The 20,743-nt window shown below is 49.5% G+C and overlaps 1 protein-coding gene across 5 annotated transcripts in view; it reads right to left on the bottom strand.

The window, feature by feature from the left end:
• Window positions 1–20,743, bottom strand: part of GRM7 (glutamate metabotropic receptor 7) — a 206,588-nt gene that overhangs the window by 45,334 nt on the left and 140,511 nt on the right. For 3 of the 5 annotated variants that reach the window (XM_039558869.1, XM_039558870.1, XM_039558871.1), the window contains exons 6-7: window positions 18,871–19,071; window positions 15,377–15,516 (exon numbers count right to left, since the gene is read on the bottom strand). In XM_039558869.1, the coding sequence (XP_039414803.1) occupies window positions 15,377–15,516; window positions 18,871–19,071 (341 nt within the window). The other 2 variants (XM_039558873.1, XM_039558872.1) reach the window with 2 other exon arrangements.

The following is a 20,743-nucleotide window of genomic DNA, read 5'->3' as shown; positions in this document are numbered from 1 at the left end:
GAGAATCCTGAACTCCAAGGTATGTGACAAAGGCTCGCAAGTACTGTGGAGAACTAGACTCACAAATCATTTCAAACTATGCCTGACTAAAGCCACTCACCAGCTTCCAAGAACAAGGAAGGATTAGCATTGGAGCCCCAGGGAAACAGTCCAGACTGGAAGCCTGGGAAGGTCCTGGCATTCCCAGCACACCTCAGTGGCTCCAGCAGCTGCTCTGTGTGTGTGTGTCTGTTCCAAACATAAAACCTGATCCCCTGGGATAGATGTGAATAAGTGTTATTAAAAGCAACATTTCAGCTATTTTTCTGTAGGTCCCTTAAATGCTGACAAGCTCCACGATTTCCCCTACAAGTTAAAATTCTAAGATGAGTTTCTTGAATCGGCTGCCTTAATTATCCATGTAGACAGGAAGACTTGGGTGGGCAAATCTTACACTGAAGGATTAAGTTGCATTTTCCTAATTTAAATCAAAATAGATCCTGTATCATCTTCATTTTGTGTATGTGAAAACACCAAACCCTGAAGTCACACTCTGCTCAAACACTGAAGTACCAAGAGTCTCTCTGTGAACGCTGTAAAAATAATCCCTCAGTAAGAGATATTCTAGAGGTCTGCCACTGCCTGGGAAACTTCATTAACCTTCAGTATTCTGGGGAAGAGAAAAGATCCATGAACTCCTCTCTCCTACTCCGCTGAGCTGAAGGTGTGCAGCTTGCAGGAGGCAAAGGAGTGCTAATGATAAAGGGAAATACAAAGATTCATTTAATTGCACTGGAAAATGGTGCTTTGGTCTCACTGGCAGTGCAAGGAGCCAGGAAATGCATTTCCATGCCTGACTCCATCCCTGCTCCAGCACGGGCTAACGAGGAGCTGAGTTCCAGGGCTGTGAGAGCGAGGAGGAGGGGCTGAGGAACCCGGACGTGTCCCTGTGACTCCCTCACTGCAGGGGCACAGAGGGCGATGCCAGCAGAGAGAGCCAGGGAAAGGGGCACAGAGGGGAACCAGGGCTGAGACTGCTGAACCACAAAACGTGGGAAAATGTCATGGCAATTCCTTGGGAAAGCAGCTGACTGACACTGCTGCTTCTTTTACTCTTCTGAATCCCTGGTTTGTGTCCCTTTTCCAGGGCAGCTGTGACTTACATGAGTTTTTACACCTGAGAGCGAGGCCTCCATCCAGTGCAGAGCCTGCATTTCCTATCCTCATTGCTATCCACAGCCACTCCCTGATGCCTTTTTGCAGCAGGCACCAGTATAAAATGAGATCACCCCAACCACACGGATTTTGACCCAGTCTGCATCAGTGAAATGATTTTCACCAATTTCCCACATGTGAGTATCTTCAGAACCACAGACTGATTAACGTGTTATCACAGCCCTGCTTCCCTCATGGCTACACAAGAATGAATTTCCATATTCTCAAACATATTCCATGGCATTGCTGGTACCTTAGGGACAGCCTAAAGGTACTTCATTCTGCACAGATACTCTGTGGAAGGAGATCAGGCAGAATTAAGGGAGGTCCTTTTCCTGGCCTCCTGGGATGACAACAGCTCTAGCACTGGCCTTGGACAGATTTGCAGAGTTCTGCTGTTTCTGGAGAAAATTCAGGATGCAAAGTGCCTGGGAGGGAGCGCTGGGCACCTGCAGCAGGGGGTGAGAACCCGAGTCAAACTACAGACACTTTCCCCTCTCAGAAAAGTGTATTTTTGAAAGAAAATTTGTCCCATGTCTACACATCTTTTAAATACCTCCAAGGATTATCTGAAAATGCCTATCACGGCCTACAAAGCAGGAAGCAAAAAATTTCATGCATTGTGAGAAAGTGCTCTTGCAATTAGTAGAAAAATCTGGGGTTTTTTTTGTAGAACCTTAAATTTCAGCCCAGGGATAAGGGAATTTACTCTTCCCAAACCAACAGCACTGCCAGAGGCAGCCAGACATTGTACCCACATCGAGCCAACAATGCCACACCTTGAACTTCACACTTGGCCAAGTCAGTGCCCAGGGACACAAGGAGCCTCCCCTGTGCTGCAGTTCTGGCAGATTTGGGAAGGATTTTCTCCCTGCTTCCACACATCCCCCAGTTCCTGAATGCCTCGAGCAAGAGGGATTGGATCCACTCACAATATATATTCTCATTATGTTCACTATAGAACAAGCATTAACAAGAAATGCTTAGTCTGTCTCATAAGGCCTAATGTAATTGCTCATTTTAATGAATAAAGTAACTCAGTATCTGTGTGTAATTCAAACATTGCTGCTTTGCTTCCCTCTGCCACAAACATTTCCATAACAAGCCATTTGTTCTGAACTTAATTGTTTTGTTCAATGTTTGATTAAAATAAAAATCAGTACAAAAATAATTACATTAGTGGTAATTAACCTACTCAGGGAAGAAAACAGCCACGTTCCCTGATACCACTTTCATAATGACGGTGCCATTAATTTCATGGACACACAGAAGCCAGCAGCAAGGACTGGGCTCAGATTTATTGCCACCTCCAGACTGCAGCTCCTAACTCAGCAGTTCAAACATTTGTATATATTCCACTTTGCAGACAGCAATATTTGCATGACTTAGCTCTTTAGGCTCAGCTATTAATGTCTTGTAATTAGTTTTTAAATCCAGGGATTTACCATGATAATGGTTTTAAGCTAAGAGTATGTCAATAACACATCCTCAGCAGAGTCTTCTGCAAAATATCAACTGAAATCCCTTCAAGAGATAACAGTGATGATAAGCCAGAGTGCCAGAGAGGATGCAGAGCTGCTCCAGTGCCTGGCCCAGACACGGTGTTTCCCCTCACAGGGTAACTCCCTTTCACTTCCCTGGCTGCAGGGGTTGACAGGGAGCCCTAGGGCAGCACCTTGCCTGCAAGGTGGTGGAGCCACAAACCCCACCAGTTCTGCCTTGTGCCAAAGAAACCCCTGCACTGAGCAGAGCAGCCTTAACACCTCTGCAGGGTAACAGAGAATTCCCAGAGACACCAAACCCTCCCTTCAAACAGAAGGATTGTTTCTGCAGCAGCAGCACATGAGCTTCGGGAAGCGGCTGTGTCCCTGCCCCTGCTGTGGGAGCTGGCACTGCTCCCATCCCACCCCAGCCCCTCCGTGGGGGGCAGTGCCACGGCCCCAGCCCAGTCCCTCCTTGGGGACCAACACCACGGTGCCAGCCCAGCCCCTCCACCGGTGAGATGGAGCATCAGCCCCGTGCTGCCTCCTGATCCCACACGAGGCCTCTCAGGCTGGTGAGTGGTTTGGGGTTCTGAGGACAGAAAGCTGCTTCAGAGGAAAAGCAAAACCTCCGAGAATCTTCCTGCTCTGCTGCATTAGCTATCTTAAATCCCTCCAATGTATCTTCCATATAAACAGAAGTTAAATGTCATCACATATATTCTGCCCTGGTTTCTCCTGCTGCTGCCTGTCCAGTTTCTGCCCTCCTGGCACAGCAGCCACTGAGTCTTGTCCTCAAACACACACTGATCAGGCAAATCACAACTGCCGACTTGAAAATGATAGAAACTCATCACTTCTCAAAGGCTTCCAGCCAAAAAATACCTGCAATTTTCATTGTCAGCACAAATCCCAAATGTCAGAAGATGGTGACGACATTCCCATAACGCCAGACCCTCATCTTCCCACCCGCTGATTCAGATCCTGATTAATGAGGAAAATGCCCCCAGGATCAGTCTCAGCCAGGGACTGCTCAGCTCCAATTTCTGGCTCTCATTAGTGCTGTGACAGCTCCTGGGAAGCCCTGGCGTGGGCAGGGAGCCCACGGTGCCAAGAGCTGCAGGAACTTGTGCAGAAAAGAACGCTCCTTGCGGCTGCTGGAGGACATGGGACCAGCTCCCACAGCTGCTCCCGAGTGAGCAGGACAGGAGAGCCTGGGGATCCCAGGAATGCCGCCAGGCCTGCCCCAGGCTGCACCCCAGTGCCCTCGGGCTGGGACACCAGTGCTGCACTGGGGACTGGGGAGGCTTGGGCTGTGGTAGTGGGGTCAGACCTCCAGCTGGGTGTTTCTTGAGTGAGAAAATCACATTTCACTTTCAGCCCTTCCCTCCCTGCAGGGAGTGGGGCGAGGCCCCTGCTGTCCCACTCCTGTCCCACACAGGGTTCAGCTGAGCAGGATCCCGCAGTCACAGACCCACTGAGGCTGGGCCCTGGAGTCCAGCCCTGCCCACGCCACCCCTGGGTCACTCCTCACAGCACTGACCCTCCAGCCCTTCCTTCCCCAGCTCCCTTCCCTTCTCTGGACATGCTCCAGCCCCTCCACGTTTTCCTTGCAGGGAGAGGGCCCAGAACTGGACCCAGCACTGGAGGTGCCCCCAGCAGTCCCTGTCACACTGTGTCACATCCTATTTAACACATTCAATTAATTATGGTTGAGAGCTTCCAACTAATCCCAGCACCTTGCTCCCACACTGCAGCTCCTCTTTGGGGCTCTCACAAGAAGCAATTCTTAACCTTCATTTATTTCCCTCTTTCATTTCTACTCTTCCTTTCTCTTTCACTTAATGTTTGACTCTGGTTTTTAGCAGCCCTACCTGCTCTACCCCAGCAGCACTGAGAGTTCCTCTGAGCTCTCAGAACACCATCTTTAATGAGATCCAAGGGCCATTTGTTCCACATTAAAACAAGGACATTTCCAGCACACCACTGATGTAGAGAAAAATGCTTAATCCACAATTTTTGCAAAAATGCTTATTATTATACACTTCTGTTGACACACAATAAAATGGAAAATTAATTATTTTAATGCTTCTATATCTGCCTACAGCTTTGTGTTGTCTTCTCACTAATGGAAGGGGGTGGACCATGCATCTTCAGTATTCATCCTGCAGTGCCTGCACAGTATTTTTTTAATTAAAAAAAGAGCATGTGCTTCCAAATGTGCATTTATAACACAGTTCTTGTCTCTTTAAATGGATACGTTAGGACAAAACTATCTTCTGACAGCAGAGCTAATCCAAGGCAACTTTTTATCCTGAAGTGGCCCAGAATGAGGGAAAATCTGAATCATCACAGAATCCCAGACTGGTTTGGACATTCAACTCCATCCAGTGCCACCCCTGCCATGGGCAGGGACACCTTCCACTGTCCCAGGCTGCTCCAAGCCCCAATGTCCAGCCTGGCCTTGGGCACTGCCAGGGATCCAGGGGCAGCCCCAGCTGCTCAGGACAACAGAGTTTTTTATTGTTCAGGATGATGGGAAAGCCCCAAACCCATGAACACAGCCCATAACCCCAGCTCAGCATGAGGGCAGAGCAGTTTGGCAGCTGAAATCCAACACTTTTTTCTAACACACTCACAATGCTCCACACTGGCAAGTTCAAGTCCTCAAGAACAAGCCTGGATGACAATGGCACATCCAGAAGCAAATCAAGGAATTCTGTTTTTTCTCCTGGAAACTCCTTTTCAGAGCTATTTTTCATGGCACAGCCACGAGTCAACCTTACCTAAGGTTTGAGGAAAGGATTAGCCCTTTATCTTTGTTTATCTCTCTGATGGGCTACTAACTTCTTATTTTTTCTGCTATTTGTGACTGTGAAAAAGTTCTGCTTCTGCCAAACCCAACACACAACTCCCAGTCCAGAAAAGGGAGTAAGGAGAGGGAACCAAGCATGCGTGTGTAATTTGGAGAGCATTTCTCTTTGAGTGCCTGCCAACTCAGAAATGCCTGCATTTTTTTATCCTCCTAATTCCCCAGCTGATTCAAAGACCAGCATTTTCCAGTCAAATTATTTGGTGCTGATTTTCCCTTTCTGAAGCCTCAGCATCAATGGGGCAGCAATTTCCTCATCACATCTCATGTGCAAGGCGTAACAACACAGGGCAGGGAAGGAAGATGAAAGAAATACAGAATTCTGAGGGAAATTCAGTACCCAGCTCATTTAGGCCCTAATTAAATTGCTGCAGTGATATTAATAATACTAATAATATTAAATTATCCTGCTCAGGTTATGCTCAGTCAGCTGGGCCCTAAAAGAACTGCAGATGTACACAGAAAATCAGGAGTGGCTGATGGCAAGACACACTCTCAGGGGAGCAAGTGCCTCCCAGGGCAGGGAGTTTTGTCCCCACACACAGGGTAAGGCCTTCAGTGCAATCTCTCTCCAAGGAAACCTGGCAGTGGGAGATGGGATTCACCCCCAGGTGAGGGGGTCCAGGAGCTCCCTGGCTGGACTGAGCTCAAGCCTCACGGTACACAGGTGAGGAAAAAAGCCTGTACCACCTCTTCCAGCTGCATTTTTGGGAGGAAAAGGGCAAGATTAGTCTCGCACAGGGAGGCTGATGTCTGTGCAACCCTTCCCCAGTCAGTCAAAGTGCAGGCAGTGCTAAAGCAGAACGAAATACCTGATTCCAGTTAGCACTGGGAACCAGCTGCTTGGATGCTGCTGTTCAGAGTCAATCCCAGATCCCCTTGCCAGTTAAAGGTGGGATTAACAAGTAAACAAAGTTGTTTCATGGGAATCATTTAGGCAGCATTTTCATAAAATGTACATTTTCAGTTTAGTGGAAGAAAAAGCAAATAAAACAGGAAAACAAAGCAAATAAAGGCTTCCCCTCAAGTTGTTTTAGAGCAGACTAAAGACCCTTTGCAGCTGTTTATTCGGGGCCATTATTGTCCATCATGTGAACAATTAGCTGGAGACACATTAAATTCCACATTATACATCTGATATTACAGTCCTGCCAGCAGCCAGAGCGATTTCCTTCAGAAATCAGTATTCAGGGGCATTTAAATTGCGATTATTTCTGACCCACTCAATACATGTGACCTGTCAGGAACCTTTATGCTTTGCTTAAATGCTGGAAAATCTGAGGGCTGCTCACACGAGCCTGATGTGAGCAGAGCTTTCAATCACCCTTTGTGGGATTTCTTTCTCCTCCCTAAAGCAAACAGGCACAGTATGATACATCTGTCATCATTTCTACTCTACCACCCTTGGCACTGGTATCTGTATGGGACCAAAATTTCATTTTGCAAAACACAGCTGGGTTATGTTTAGGATCTACAGAAGCAGCTCTAAGCCAAGAGTTCCCATAGCTGTTAATACAGTTTATTAAAGGAGTTTACATGCAAATCTGATCAACAAAAATGGAGCCAAGGCGGCAAGTTTTGGCTGCTGTAAACTGTCACAAGACTCTCAGCATGACTGGAAGGTGCCAGCCCCTGATCTGCCACTAAAACCTCGGGCAGGTGAAGTCCCAAAGCTGTAACCCTGCTGACTGCCCCACACCTGGAGGGAATGCCAGGTAGTCACCATGCCCAGGGCAGGGATATTCAGCAAACACCTTCTCCCACAGCAGACAAACACAAAGAGGTGAGAAAGGAGACACCAGAGAAGGGAACAGCACGGGTGTCTCAGGGGTGCCCTGGCCTCACCCCACACAAACCCCCACGCAGCTGACCACTCCTCCCAGAGAGAAATCACACTTACCTTGCAAGGGAAAAGGCAAAAGTGTCTTTGATCTAGAGGCAGAAATCCAATCCTTATTTTGCTGATACTCCTTGGACTCTCCCTGTTCTGCAGAGCCTTGCCCCTGCCCGCAGCACTACCCACACGTCTCACAGACCTTCGGTGGGGAGCTCATGGACAAACAGAATGTTTTCCACCCAACCTCCTTTGCCAGGGCAAGGATGAGACACAAATGTAAACCCAGGTTTTGCTGCCATCTCCACACCCCTGGAGATGATCCAGAGGGAGCAGCCTCCACTGGTGACAGAGGTGCCACAGGGCTGCCCGAGGCTGAGGCTGGGCAGGAGTTATGGGGGCCCTTGCTGGGCTGAAACGAGGGGCAAGAGGGATGGAAACACTTGGCAGAACTCAGCTAAAGATCCCAGTGGGTCTGACTGGGACCCTGAGTTCCCTGCTGGGTTAGCTGGGAGGTGTTTGGGAAGGGCCCAGTGCTCCCATGCTGGTGAGATTGCTGTACCCCACATTCCCCTGGGAGCACGAGGAGCTGGGGCAGCAGGACAGCTCGGGTGCACAGCTGAAGTGCTTTCTCTCCATAGCTGGGTGAACTTCTCCAAACACAACAAAGCACATCTGTCACTGAAGAGCCTCTTCCTGTTTTCAGATATTAAATAAAGAATATTGCACCCTCAATAACACACAAACTGACATTGTTACTCCTGCCAAAAGCAACCAAACATGTTCATTAGCCATAAAATATCCCAGCAAAGCATTTGCTCTTGAATATATTTGCTGACAAAACCACATTAGCCTCGCAAAAAGGCTTTACAGAGGGATGTGTAGGCGCAGAACCAGCACCTATTTTGAAGACTGGGTGATTTATTTTTTAACTCCTATTTCTTACATAACTCATTCTCAGAGTGTGTCTGCCCGCAGGCTCACGGGCATGGAAGAGAACAACACAAGACAAAGCAAAATCTCAAGTCAAGTCTTCTGCTACATCGTTTTTTTGCCATTATAGCTTTTATGAGCTCCTTATGCTCCAGTTTCCTCCTGTCTTTAACCACATACGTGATTCATCTCAGACTCTCAGCCTGCTTTCCCTGAGCATTTATATCCCCACCAACACTTTCCCCCGTGACATTCCCAGACCTGCAGCAGAATTACAGAGATGTTCTGCCTTGCCAGAGCTGATGGAGCTGAGATCCCTCGGCCGCTGCACTTGCGGTGTTGTCACTGCCTGGGCCAAGCGGGTCAGTAACAGAGAGGAGATGACATTTCATGTCTTCAGTTCGGAGCCTGAGCTGCTTTGCAGAGAGAGGGGTAAGATTTAACTATTGCCTTGCTACTGTGATACAGCACCAATCTGCATGGACAGCCTGACTTGGCTGAGCGAGTGCTGCAGCTCCTGCCCACGGCACAGAAGCCACCCTGCCTGGCCCACGTGGTTCCCATCAGGGGTACCGGGGCTGTGCCCTTCTCTGATAAATCCACTTCCAGCAGCCAAACCCATGTGCTGTCCCACAAGCCCCTGGTTCCATTCCGAGGCACTCCCCAAGTCCAGCTGCAGTCACAGCTTGTGCAGGACCTGCATGATTTCGGCCTGCTGCCTGCTCCACCATCCCTTGTGGAGGAGGGAAGAATTAGCATATGGCCATTCAGCGGGCCAGTGGTTTGAAAAATTCCCTTCCACTTGGCTGCAAGTTAATTCTGCAAGTTAAGATAATTAAAGGTGTTTGTGCCGGTCACGGCTGGCACGAGCAGTGAAAGATTGCAGAGTGTAATGAGGGAACAAAATAAACAACATCCATTATTGCAGCACACACCAGGGCTGCTGCCACGGTGGCCATGGTGGCAGAACCTGTCACGGGGAGGTGTTTTAGGAACCCACACACGGAGTTACCTTTCAGTTCCTCACTGGGCCACAGTTTGGCTGATGGGGTAACAGGGGCAGAGCTCAGAAAGGCCCAGCCATGCCAGGGGCTGTGCAAACAGGCTGCAGAACCTTCTGGAAGGACTCTGCATTGAGCAGCATTAATGCTGGGAAATAATTCCCATAAATCCAGACACTGCATCCCTGTGAGTGGGACTGTCACCACGTGTCACCCAGTGACTGATGTGACACTTGCAGGGACAGGACCACGGCAGCAGAAGATGCAGAGTGTCCCTAACAGTGCCAAGAAAAGAAACTCCATCTACTCTGAACACATTCTGCTCCAAAGAAAAAACCCCAAACCCAGCAACAAACCCAAGAAAACAATGAACAGAAATCAATTTGAACATGTTATTTTAGAAAAATACCATCTCTTGGCAGAATATTCCTGAGCAACAAACATCGCTGAAGAGGGGCTTGAATCCAATTCCAATTTGAGTATTTTATCAAAAAAAGGCAGGTACAGCCAGGTCTCTTGCCAGCAGGTTAGACAGTTAATTACTCTCTTCACCAGCTCACTATTCATAACATTTATTTCCAAATTCCCTAACAGAGATGTTTATGGCATGTAAATTGATTAGTCTGAGCCCAAACAGATTCAGGAGCTGTTGAAGTGAGCAGGTTCTGCATAAATTGCACAGAGGATTACAGAGTTACTCAATGTACTTCTATTTGTGGGGAAAAAAGAATTGCAGTGTGGAAGTGCCACCCTCTCCGTGTCAGTGACCATGGTGTCCCTGTCCCTGCTGCTGTCCTGCCAGCAAAGGCTCCTCCTGCTCCAGGGCAACACTGACCCCCAGCTTGCCCCAATCCGCAAACCCTGAGCTACAGGGATGTTACTCATTTCAAGCAAGACTGTATTTCACACTCTGCTAAAATGCAGGCCTGACCCTACCCAAGGAAACCAGCAGCTCCCAGCTCCTTGCCCAGGGAGCAGGAAATTATTAATGAGCCCACGCCACGGCCTTGGGGCCATACAGCACGAGCCGGGCTTGATAAGAGAAGCTGCAGCCATGAACAGCCGTGTTCATGGAACCATCCTGATGATTATCAGTACCATTCATCTCCCAGGCACTTGTCTGGCAGGGCTGCAGGCACAGATCACTTTTTGCTGGGAGACATCCATAAAAGGGAGGGATCGGCAGCAGCCCCAGCAGGGCGTGCGAGGGCTCCGTGGAACCCTGTGTCAAACCCTGCTCTGCTCCACACCACTGAGCCACCTCCAGTCCCAGGGCACACCCAGAGAACAATGCAGATCTTCTTGTTTATCCCTACATGCAGCTCATTTAGGCATCTTTAATATGTATTTGGTTCTGTTTGCAAACAAATTAATTAGAGGAATGGTTTTGTTTTATCTGGCACTCACAGTCGGCCCTGCTTGGTGCTTTGGAACTGAGGCACGTCTGGAGCACGAGCTGCCTGAAATCTCCGTGGTGTGACAAGAGACAGGACATGGTGTTTTCCATCCCCAGTCAGGGATTCACTTTCTGCAGCCACGCTGAACATGTGCTGCAGGCCCCAGTGCCCAGTGGCACCGTTATGAGCCAGAGCTCCGCGCTGGAAGAGAGCGTCTGACACGGTGGAGACGCCGATGCAATTAAGACACAACATGAAGCACCCTATGCAGACACTAATGGCCTTATTACAGCATTAATTAGACAATCAGACTGAAAAACAACCCCACAACAGCTTGCTCCAGGAAGATCTCCCTCTCCAATGGCAAATAACCAGGTTTCATGGAAGCATCTCACTCTTCCAAGCTGAGGGTGAAGGAAGAGGGCGTTGTCCTGCCCGTGGGGGGGCTGTGGAGGGATGGCCAAGGTGACCCCACACGGAACAGGGGCAGGATTCCTTCCCCAGGGAGAGCTTCCCTCTGGTGTCCAGCCAGCACCTCCAGCCCATCAGGCAGGATCCCAACACCCCACACCTCGCTGTCACTGGATGCCAGGGAGCAGCTCGTGTCCATAGGCAGGAGCCCGGACAGGTCTCTCCAACCTCAGCACAAGGCAAACACCTGGAAAAAGCAGGTTCAACAATTTCACAGGGATTGTTTTCTTTCCTTGTTGATTTTGACAGTTCTGGGATACTTGCACAGGGAATGGGATGGGAAAACATAATAAACCTGAGACCTGCTGAGTTAAGTGTACCTCGAGAAAGAGAAGCAATATCACCAAATTTCCCAGGAGAACCTGTGCTTCCTCTAGGAGCAATCCATTTCTTCCCCCTGCAGGGACATCAGTTCCTCCAGCAGAGATGTGTTGGTATTTGTGTCAGACACCTCAAAGCATGAGAAGCTGCATTTTTAGGAGCCAGCCACGTATGGGAGCTGCTCAGCCAGCTCCTCGCATTCCTACCACGCCTCTTATCCAGCAGCCCCAGAGGCTGCACAGGGCCTTACAAACAGCAAGGAGACATCCAGAGCTGGATCCATGGGAGATGGGGGCAGAGCAGGGCACGGAGGGGTTAATTCCTTGTCTAGGATCCAAAGAGAAGCACAAGGCATGGAGGCAGGACCTGTCTCCTGGCCACGCTGCCTTCAGCCATCCTCATGATTTCCTGCTTGAACCATGCTAGCCTTAGATATAAAGGAAAAACCCAACCAAACAACAAACTGAAATGACCCACTGGAAACACAAACCAACCCAAAACCAGCTGCTGCACAACACTCCTCCTCCTCCCCATGGCAGATTGGCTCCTTTTCACGGGCAGACTTCTGGCTTTTGAAACACATCAAAGCTAAAGCCAGCCCAAGCAGCTCTGGTAACGATGGAGCTGCCCTGCAGCACAGAGTGCACCCTCACCCAGCTCCAGTCCTCGGCTCAAATGCAGCTGTCCCTGTGGCCAGAGGATTTCTATCCTAATTGCATTAGGTGTATCTCTGCCTTTCAGCAGGCGCTGGGATCACAGTGCTGCATTTCAACAGGGATGCAGCTGGCCAAGTTTCTGATCCTAAAATCCAGGGCAGAGCATTTCAAATGCAGGAGGATGTGGACTATAAATACTGCATCCCAAATCTGCGTGCTGGGGGCAAGGAGGGGCTGACAGAGCTTGGCAGAATCCTCACCAAGGAGAGGGGTGGGACTCGACCTTCCCTGGCCTCCTGTGGGAAATGGGTGGACACCTCATCATCACACTCTCACTGCAGGGAGAACGAAGCACTGCCATGCCTTTTCATGGAATACTGGCCAAGCCCTTTAAAATTAGACATCTGCTCATTTTATCCTTGCATAGACACCTGAAATGCAGCCAAAACTGTTACTAAACCATGCACTGGGTGCTGGGCAAAGCTGTGCCCAGCTGTTTGCTACCAAGCAGGCAAAAGAAAACAGGGCGATTGTACTGCCCTCACCTTAATAAATTGTTATGTCCCAAGTTTGCTGCAGTGAAAAGTCACTAAATATTTTCTTATCTGACCTGAGATACAGAAATGTCAGCGCAGGTGAGTGAACAGCAGCGAGAGGAGCCTCCTCACACACGGATGTGCCGGGGAGCAGAGCCGGGCTCGGAGCGCAGGGAGCGGCGCTGCCTCGGCCCAGCAGTTCTGCCACCACCACCAGCAAAAGGGATGCCAAGGTGGGGAGAAGCCATCGGGACTGAGGAGAACAGACAGTTTAATTCCTGGGTTTATCAACCCAGGAAAACAATAAGAAAAGAAACAGAGCAGATTTGAAGAGTTGCAGGTAAGTTGTTAAAGCTCTCCTCAATCTGTCTACTCACACAAACAAAAGAGAGAAAACTGCAGCAGAAGTTACTCTGCAATCTTACGTGAAAAACCTGGTTCAGCTCTCCAGATTAATCCAGCCTGTGCCCACCATACTCCAAAAAGTACCAGGAATGGGAAGATGACCATTGTAGAAGACACCCACAACAGACTGAACGGCAGCACCCCTGCCAGAGGAATAAAACACCAAAACATTCCTGTTCCTTTTTGGAATGAGGACAATGATAAAGAAATATTTACTCACCTATGCTGTTCTCCTGCAGTTATTTCCCTCCTGCCTCTGGGATCCCTCTGGGATCTGGAGTGTCCTTACCTTTAAGGCCTGTGTGAACAGCTTTTCCCATTCATAACCCAGGCAATGCAGACTCACAGAACTGACCGAGACTGCCCAGAGTGACAAAGCTCTTGGGAAACAAAGCCCCACTTGCAGCAGCTGCCAAATTCAAATCAGCACTTGCACCAAACATCCTTTGCTTTCCCCTCTTGTGTTGTATTTAGAAATAAGAACTGGGGAAACATCCCCTGAAGAGTTACTGCCACAGTAATTACTGAAGACAAAGTCGTATCCTCCGGTAGTTTTCCCTGGGATGTATTTAATAGTATTTATTTTGGTTATTTCCAGGAATCCTTGACTTCTCTAAACCCCACAATTCTCTTTATTATTGTAAGAAATAATACAATAATAGAAAAGGGACTATCTTGTATACATTTGTGTGAGAAACTAGGACACTTGAGTGATTAGAAGGGAAGTTAGTGAGAGAATCTCAGCTACTGATATGACCCTGTGGCCATGAGGATATGAGGGTGAGGAAAGAGGTCTTTTTATGGAAACATTTAACACAACAACAGGAATACAAATCAAGCTCCAATAATTTTGCTTTAAATTTTAATGAATCAGTATGTGTAGTTTACATAAAGAAGGATTTGCTTAATAAAATATTAATATTTTTTGCTAAAAGAACTGTAAATTGCAAGTAAATATAGGTTTCCTTATATAGGACATCAAAAGTTGAAAAATCCTGAAAGAGCAAATCAAACACAGAAAATAAAAATGAGCCAAAATTCAAGGAGAGCAAAATATTGTTTGTGATCAGACTCCAAGACTGGACCCTCGGTGACCCACATTATTTACTTGATTTAACAAAAACCATGAAAGCATTAAAAATAGAAAGTGTCCTGCCTTTGGTTCCGCCCCAGGTGATGGTTGTGACCCCTGTGGGCAGCCCGTGGTTTGTGTCCCCAGGGGGCTGGGGGAGCTCAGATGTCCCCACAGGTCACGGGGCCATCCCCAAGTGCAGCGAGTGATGCCAGCTGCACAGAGAGCCCCAGGCTGGGAGCACCCCCTGTGCCACCCCCTGTGCCACCCACAGTGTGTCCTGGCCACCTCTGGAGGGGTGTCAGGGCTGGGCCACGGCACACAGCCTGTCCTCTCACCCTGCACCCTGCTTCCAAAGGAGATCTGGCAGCAGAGGCAGAGAAGGAGCCACAACGCACCCAGAATCCCTGATGTTCCTGGGGTGGGAAAGCTGACTGAGAGAGGAAACCTTTTTTCTACAAATACCCATTTTCTTTCAGGAGTACCTTGATCTTCCTCAGGCTGTGGGGCTGAAGAGCCAAACCGAACTGAAATCACTGTCTTTGGGTGTTAATAACACTCTGCAGGGAGCCACCCTGAGGCAAAACTGGCGCCACTTCTGCAGGAACTCGAGGCTGAAGCAAAGTGCCCAGAGCCAAGCAGAGATCCTCACCCAGCGAGGTCACAGACCAGGCTGGCATGGGTGAGGCTGACACAGTCTCCAGCTTTCCCACCCACCAGTCCCGGGGTTTTTTTCTGGGAAACATCAAAGTGTATTTGCGCACCTGCTCCTACGTGCTTGTTTTCCTTTAGGCATCATCCCAGAAAGGCCACCTCATCCACACGGATTGAAAGTACCACCAGAAAAGTGACTCACTCCAAAAACATTTCGTTTCAGCTTTCCAAAGACAAGAAAAACTGAAAAGCATCTGCAAATGAAAGCCCAGTGGCTTCAAACTACAACAGATCACAGCTTCATTTTCCAAGCTGGCAACTCGGGACTGCAGACACGCAGAAGTAATAAAATTTGCATTTCACCTCATGTCTCTGTTAGTCTGAGCAGCTTTGGTTCTCTGGGTACAGGGAGAAGGTTGCAGGACAGAGGAGAAGGAGATAATGTGCAAAAACCCCACTACGGAGCTGTGAGGAAATAGCAAAGATCCCTGCTAAGTTTTGAAGCACTGAGTGCCCATAGCCAACAAAAAGGAGCCAGGAAAGACTCACATTGAGCTGGAGGTCATCTGTCCACTGGCCCACGAGGCGGTACCCGGGTGTGCTGGTGTTGCTGCTGTGGTACTGGAAGATGTCGTAGCGTCCCGGTGCGTCCCCGTTCTTGTTGAACATCACTGGAGTGCCAGCACTGCCTGGGGGAAGGAAACAAGACAAAATCCAACCAACCAACACCAAACCTTTACCAAATCTCTTTTATTTGGTCATGGGTGAGAGCTTTCACACTGGGAGCACATTCCAGGCCAAGGCCATCCAGCCCCCCAGCCATCCAAACCAGGCACTTCAGGACACTGCCCTCACCCGGCCCTCTCCACAGATCCATTATCTCTGCCTGACCCTACTGCCTGAAAATAAACACAGCAATCCTAGACCAGCCTTACCTCACCCTGCTCCGCCCAACACGAGAAATATCAGAAGGCTTTTCTTCCTACCCTCCAGCCTCCCTCCCATCTCCTGTTCCTCAGGGAGTTCTCCAGTGAAAATCACTCCTGTGAATGGAGCCTCTAAATGCTGCTCCCCGCCCCCCCCCCGAAAACGTTCCATCTGCGTCTGAGAGATGCTGCTGTCAGAAGTCAGCCCGGGTCTAGTGAGTCTTGACTAGCATGCAGAAATAGCTTCCTCCTCCACAACATGTTCCATTCCTGTAATCGCCGTGCGCTGGGGTGGGAAAGAACAGAGGCAGCTTTGGGAAGAGCATTCCTTGTGTCCTCCTTATCTGGGCTCTGTGGCACCACCACTGGATTGCCTCTATTTACCCTGTGCTGAAGTGACAAACACGGGGCAGTGCAGGGCCAGAGAACCCCCGACCTTTCCTGGAGCTGCCCAGAGCCCCAGCCTCAAGTGAGCTCCCAGCAGGACATCTGCATTTTAAATACCACAGCACTGGACGGGAACCTTCCCGAGAGGAGAATTCAAAGCGGTGCCTCATTTCCTCAGAGCTCCAGGAGCAACCTTCCAGGGTGACATTTATTTCCAGACATATTAAAATAGGTTTCGGTAGGGTAGAGTAATATTGTGTCAAGATTGAAGATTATGACAATCCTCCAGCATATCTATATTCAAAGCTTCCTCCTCCTGCGTAACTTTTTTTCCCTAAAGCAATGAAAAATCTCTCCTGTTGTAGCACTGAACTTTAAGATTATCGTTTTCTTCATGATTCTCATTCTTCATTGAATTCCAGGGAGTGAAAAAAAGATTTGAAGGAGTGAATTAGCATAGTCTCCACTCTAGCCCTGGTAAATTGTTTCCTGTCTCTCCTACAATCCTCTGAGATCAGATACAAATTCAGTTCAAAGGCTGGTACAGAAAATCTGCCACTGAAATCTCTCCTCGCTGGTTCCTTGTGAGCACCAGGCAGATATTTAATTGTCATTACAGATTCATGGAGCCAGAATACATTTGAGTGGGAACACTCAGAGTGAATCAGAAGCAATGGCTGTAATTCCTCGGCTCCTCGGGAAAGGCAGCACAAGTGCTAAATGGGATTTGGCTAATTACGACTCTTAGGGCTGCTTAGGGTGAGTTAAGCTTGGGTTTGTCAGAGCTGACAAGAAAGGGACACCTGAAATGGCAGGAGCTCCAGTGAGGCTCCCAAAATTCAAGAGACACATCTGAGGATTGCCCACGTCACAACACAGCTCCAGAACACAGAGGGAGGTCCAGGTCTGCTCGTCAGGAGGCAGATGGAGGATGGACACCACTGTTACGGCCACCCCAAAGTCAGTGCTGGGACAAACGCTGGGGGACGCAGCCAAGAACACACCTACGGCCACCGTCACGGGAACAGCACCCCAAATCCCCCAGCAAAGCCATTTAAAGCAACAAAGGATCCCTTGGATCCAGCAGGGCTGCACAGCACCGTGGGATGGGTCACTGCAGAGGCCCCAAAGGCACATCCCTGGGACCTCACACACGGGTCTGGACACGGTGTGGGCAGAAGTGAACACTGTTTCCAGGCCCATCACTGCTTCTGTGCTAAAATGACACAGACAGGCTGGGAGAAGCCCGTGCTCCATCGGGAGGACGAGCAGCTGTGGAAATGGGAAGCACTGCTAACCTCGGGGCACGGGTCAGGCACACGTGTCCCCTCTCCTGACTTTGAAGTGGCAGTAATTGGGCTCCAGCCAAGGCTCTGCTCAGCAGGGGCAAGCCCTCCTTAACCTCTGCGTGGGCCAGGTGAGGCTCTGGAGCCCTTTCTGTGCCACCTGTCTGCAGGGTCTGTCAGTCCTGGTTTACATCACCGCAGCATTCCAGCCCCAGCTCAGGCTCCTTTGATAAAATAATGGAATTAATAAAAAGTGATGTATGAAAACCTTATCACAGAGAGGAAACAGCGGTTTCAAAAATAACCCTTGATCTTCCAATCATTAAAACATGTCATTATTTCACTGGTTTTTGATCATTTAGGATTTATTTTCTTTCTATTACAATTTAGCAGATTTTGCTGAGCCCAGTAAGCAGTTCAGAACCTGTGTCAGTCTCCAGGCTGCAGCTTCTTGCTCATGCAGAGCCGTGACAATTTAATTCAGTTCCCAACAAAGGAGCTGCCTTCGCCCCACACAGACACAGGGCACTTGACACCTGCAGGAAACCCTCAAACCCAGACACAATCTGACTTGAATTTGTAGGATCTCGATCTCTTAATCACTAAAAGATGAGAAATGAATTATTAAGAGGAGGACAGGAGTTACACAGGTGTCACCAGCCAAGGCGTTTGTTACTCAGGGCACGTTCACGGCAGTTTGAGCACCCAAGGGGCTCCTGTGAACAGCATCTTCAGCTTTTCACTGGCAAAAATACAATTGCACTTCAAAACTTTCAGAATCTCACTGCGTGAGCACTCGAGGTTTAAAGTTTTCCATATTTTGGGCCTTTTGTTCTCCAGGCAACAATGATCACAAAATGCACACTGAGCTCCTCGCTCAGATCCAGCCTCTCTTCATCACCGCTCTGGCTGCATCGATGGCAGCACCTCTGCACGGAGGACACGGCCCCAAAGCAGGGCCAGCAGGAGGATCCCAGGGGCCGAGGAGAGCTGCCCCACACTGAGAAGATGCCAGGCTCCGGGGCTCGGGACACTCGAGAACAGGAGGAGAGCAGGCGGCGCTTCTCTCACACAGAGCTGGACAAAGCTCCCACTGCTCCGCCCTCGGAACCCAGGACAAGTCCCCTGGAACGCCAGGGAACAGGGATCTACACACAGACCAAACTGCCTTCCCAAGCCCCAGCTTCGTGATGGGGGGGCAGTAGGGGATGGGGGGGTGAGTAGGGGATGGAGAGGTGAGTAGGGGATGGGAGGGTCAGTAGGTGACTGAGGGAGGTCAGTAGGTAACAGGGAGGTCATAGGTGATTGAGGGGTCAGTAGGTGACTGAGGGGGGTCAGTAGGTGACAGTGAGGTCAGTAGGTGACAGGGAGGTCAGTAGGTGACTGAGGGGGTCAGTAGGTGACTGAGGGGGGTCAGTAGGTCACAGGGGGGTCTCTGTCTCACCGTTGAAGTTGACGCTGCGGATGTACTTGAGCAGCCGCTTGCCCCCCGCGTGCTCCATCTCGGGGCACAGCCCGGCGCTGTCGGCGCACAGGTCGCGGTTCATGTGGTGCAGGGCGTGGGCCATGGCGTACACGGCGTCGATCACAAACTGCACCTTCCCCTCCTGCTCGTAGTGCGAGTCCTTCCCGATGCGCTCCTGCCCTGCAGGGCACACAGGGACAGTCAGGGACGGGGGGGCAGCGCTCTCCTGGCACCAAACACCAGCCGATCCTCTCCGAGCACGCTGACAGAACTGCGCCGTTAATCAGTACCATAAAACATTCCGAGCTGGAACGTTATTAATTAAAACACAACCAAACCTCTGTCACTGCTACCAGAATCAGACACTTCTTGCAAGTTTCTCTCCATAATCCAGAGAAACAAATCCTGCCCTGATCACCAACGTGAATCCCGAACCCACAGGGACCACCTTAGAGAGACAACTCCAGTCTCCGTATGCTCCCAAAGCTTGGCTTTGAAGCAGGAAAGCATTTAAAGTAAGGCACAGCTGGTATTTAAAGCCTGGTGTTCTGTACTGCTGCAAATCCCAGGATCTAATTGAAAGTCAAAGCTAGATCAAGGGAAGAAAGAGTCACTTCAGAGATGCCACCAAAGGGGCACTCCAGAGAACTGAGGAACTCGCTGGCAATTAACGGCACCTCGGGAAGCTCCTGCCACTGTCACCCCTGCTCCCCAGCCTGCAGAGCCTCAAATGTCCTGCAGAATCCCCCCAATGCAGATCTCTAATTATCCACGCTTTCCTTCTTCTTTGGTTCCCCCTGTGTTCACCAAATGCAGCACTGATGCCTGATCTGCTCAACCCAGCTGAGAGCTGCAGAGGGACTTCTCACAGGGGCCTGGGATGACAGGACAAGGGGGAATGGCTGTAAACTGACAGGATAAATTGGATATTGGGAAGAAATTCCTCCCTGGGAGGGTGGGCAGGCCCTGGCACAGGGTGCCCAGAGCTGTGGCTGACCCTGGATCCCTGGCAGTGCCCAAGGCCAGGCTGGACATTGGGGCTTGGAACAGCCTGGGACAGTGGGAGGTGTCCCTGCCCATGGCAGGGGTGGCACTGGATGGGCTTTAAGATCCCTCCCAACCCAACCCTTTCCATGATTCCATGATGGTTGAGACACCCTCTACCAAAACCCCTCAGTTTTAAATCTCAGCTCCTCTGGAAGCACTGAAATCCTGCAATGAACTGAGCAGAAAAAGTGAGTTTCCAGCTGGTGAAGTTCCAGGCAGGATCCTTTTCATTATTTCACTCCCTCTCATTGATTACAGAACTTATCAGGATTTCAAGCCCTGACAAGGAAAATGCTTTTAAGTGGTTTCAGCTCAGCTCTGTAACCAAATGAGCAATGCAGCAGGAATGGGTGCCAAGGGAAGGGATCTGGGATTGAAATGCTGCACACAAACAACACTGATAAGCCACAGCAAGTTCCAGAAGCATGGCTGGGCACACGCACAGCAGGACAAAAACCTTCAGCAGTGAAGAGATCTGTGAGAGGAACCCAAGCAAAACCCACCTGAAAAAACCCAAGAGCAATGTCAGAGTGTCCGAAGATGAAAATAATAAATGTTTTAAAGTCTTAATAGAATTTCCAAGAACAGGGATGCTTCCCTGAGCTGAAACAGCCACTTGGTTGGGTATTAAACATCAAGAACTGTGCACAATAAATCCAGATGTGGAGACAAATGTAACTGCTCACCCAAAACATGTGAATTTATACAGTTGGGAGTGTGCTGTCCTTCACCACAACACAGGCTGTTACCTTCTAAAGAGATTCTATTGCAATTGGAAGTTTAATCCAAATCTGAAGCAGCAGAG

The sequence above is a fragment of the Corvus cornix genome, chromosome 12 (genome assembly GCF_000738735.6).
Source record: "Corvus cornix cornix isolate S_Up_H32 chromosome 12, ASM73873v5, whole genome shotgun sequence".
Classification (NCBI taxonomy): Eukaryota; Metazoa; Chordata; class Aves; order Passeriformes; family Corvidae; genus Corvus; species Corvus cornix.
This window is presented reverse-complemented; position numbering and strand designations above follow the sequence as displayed.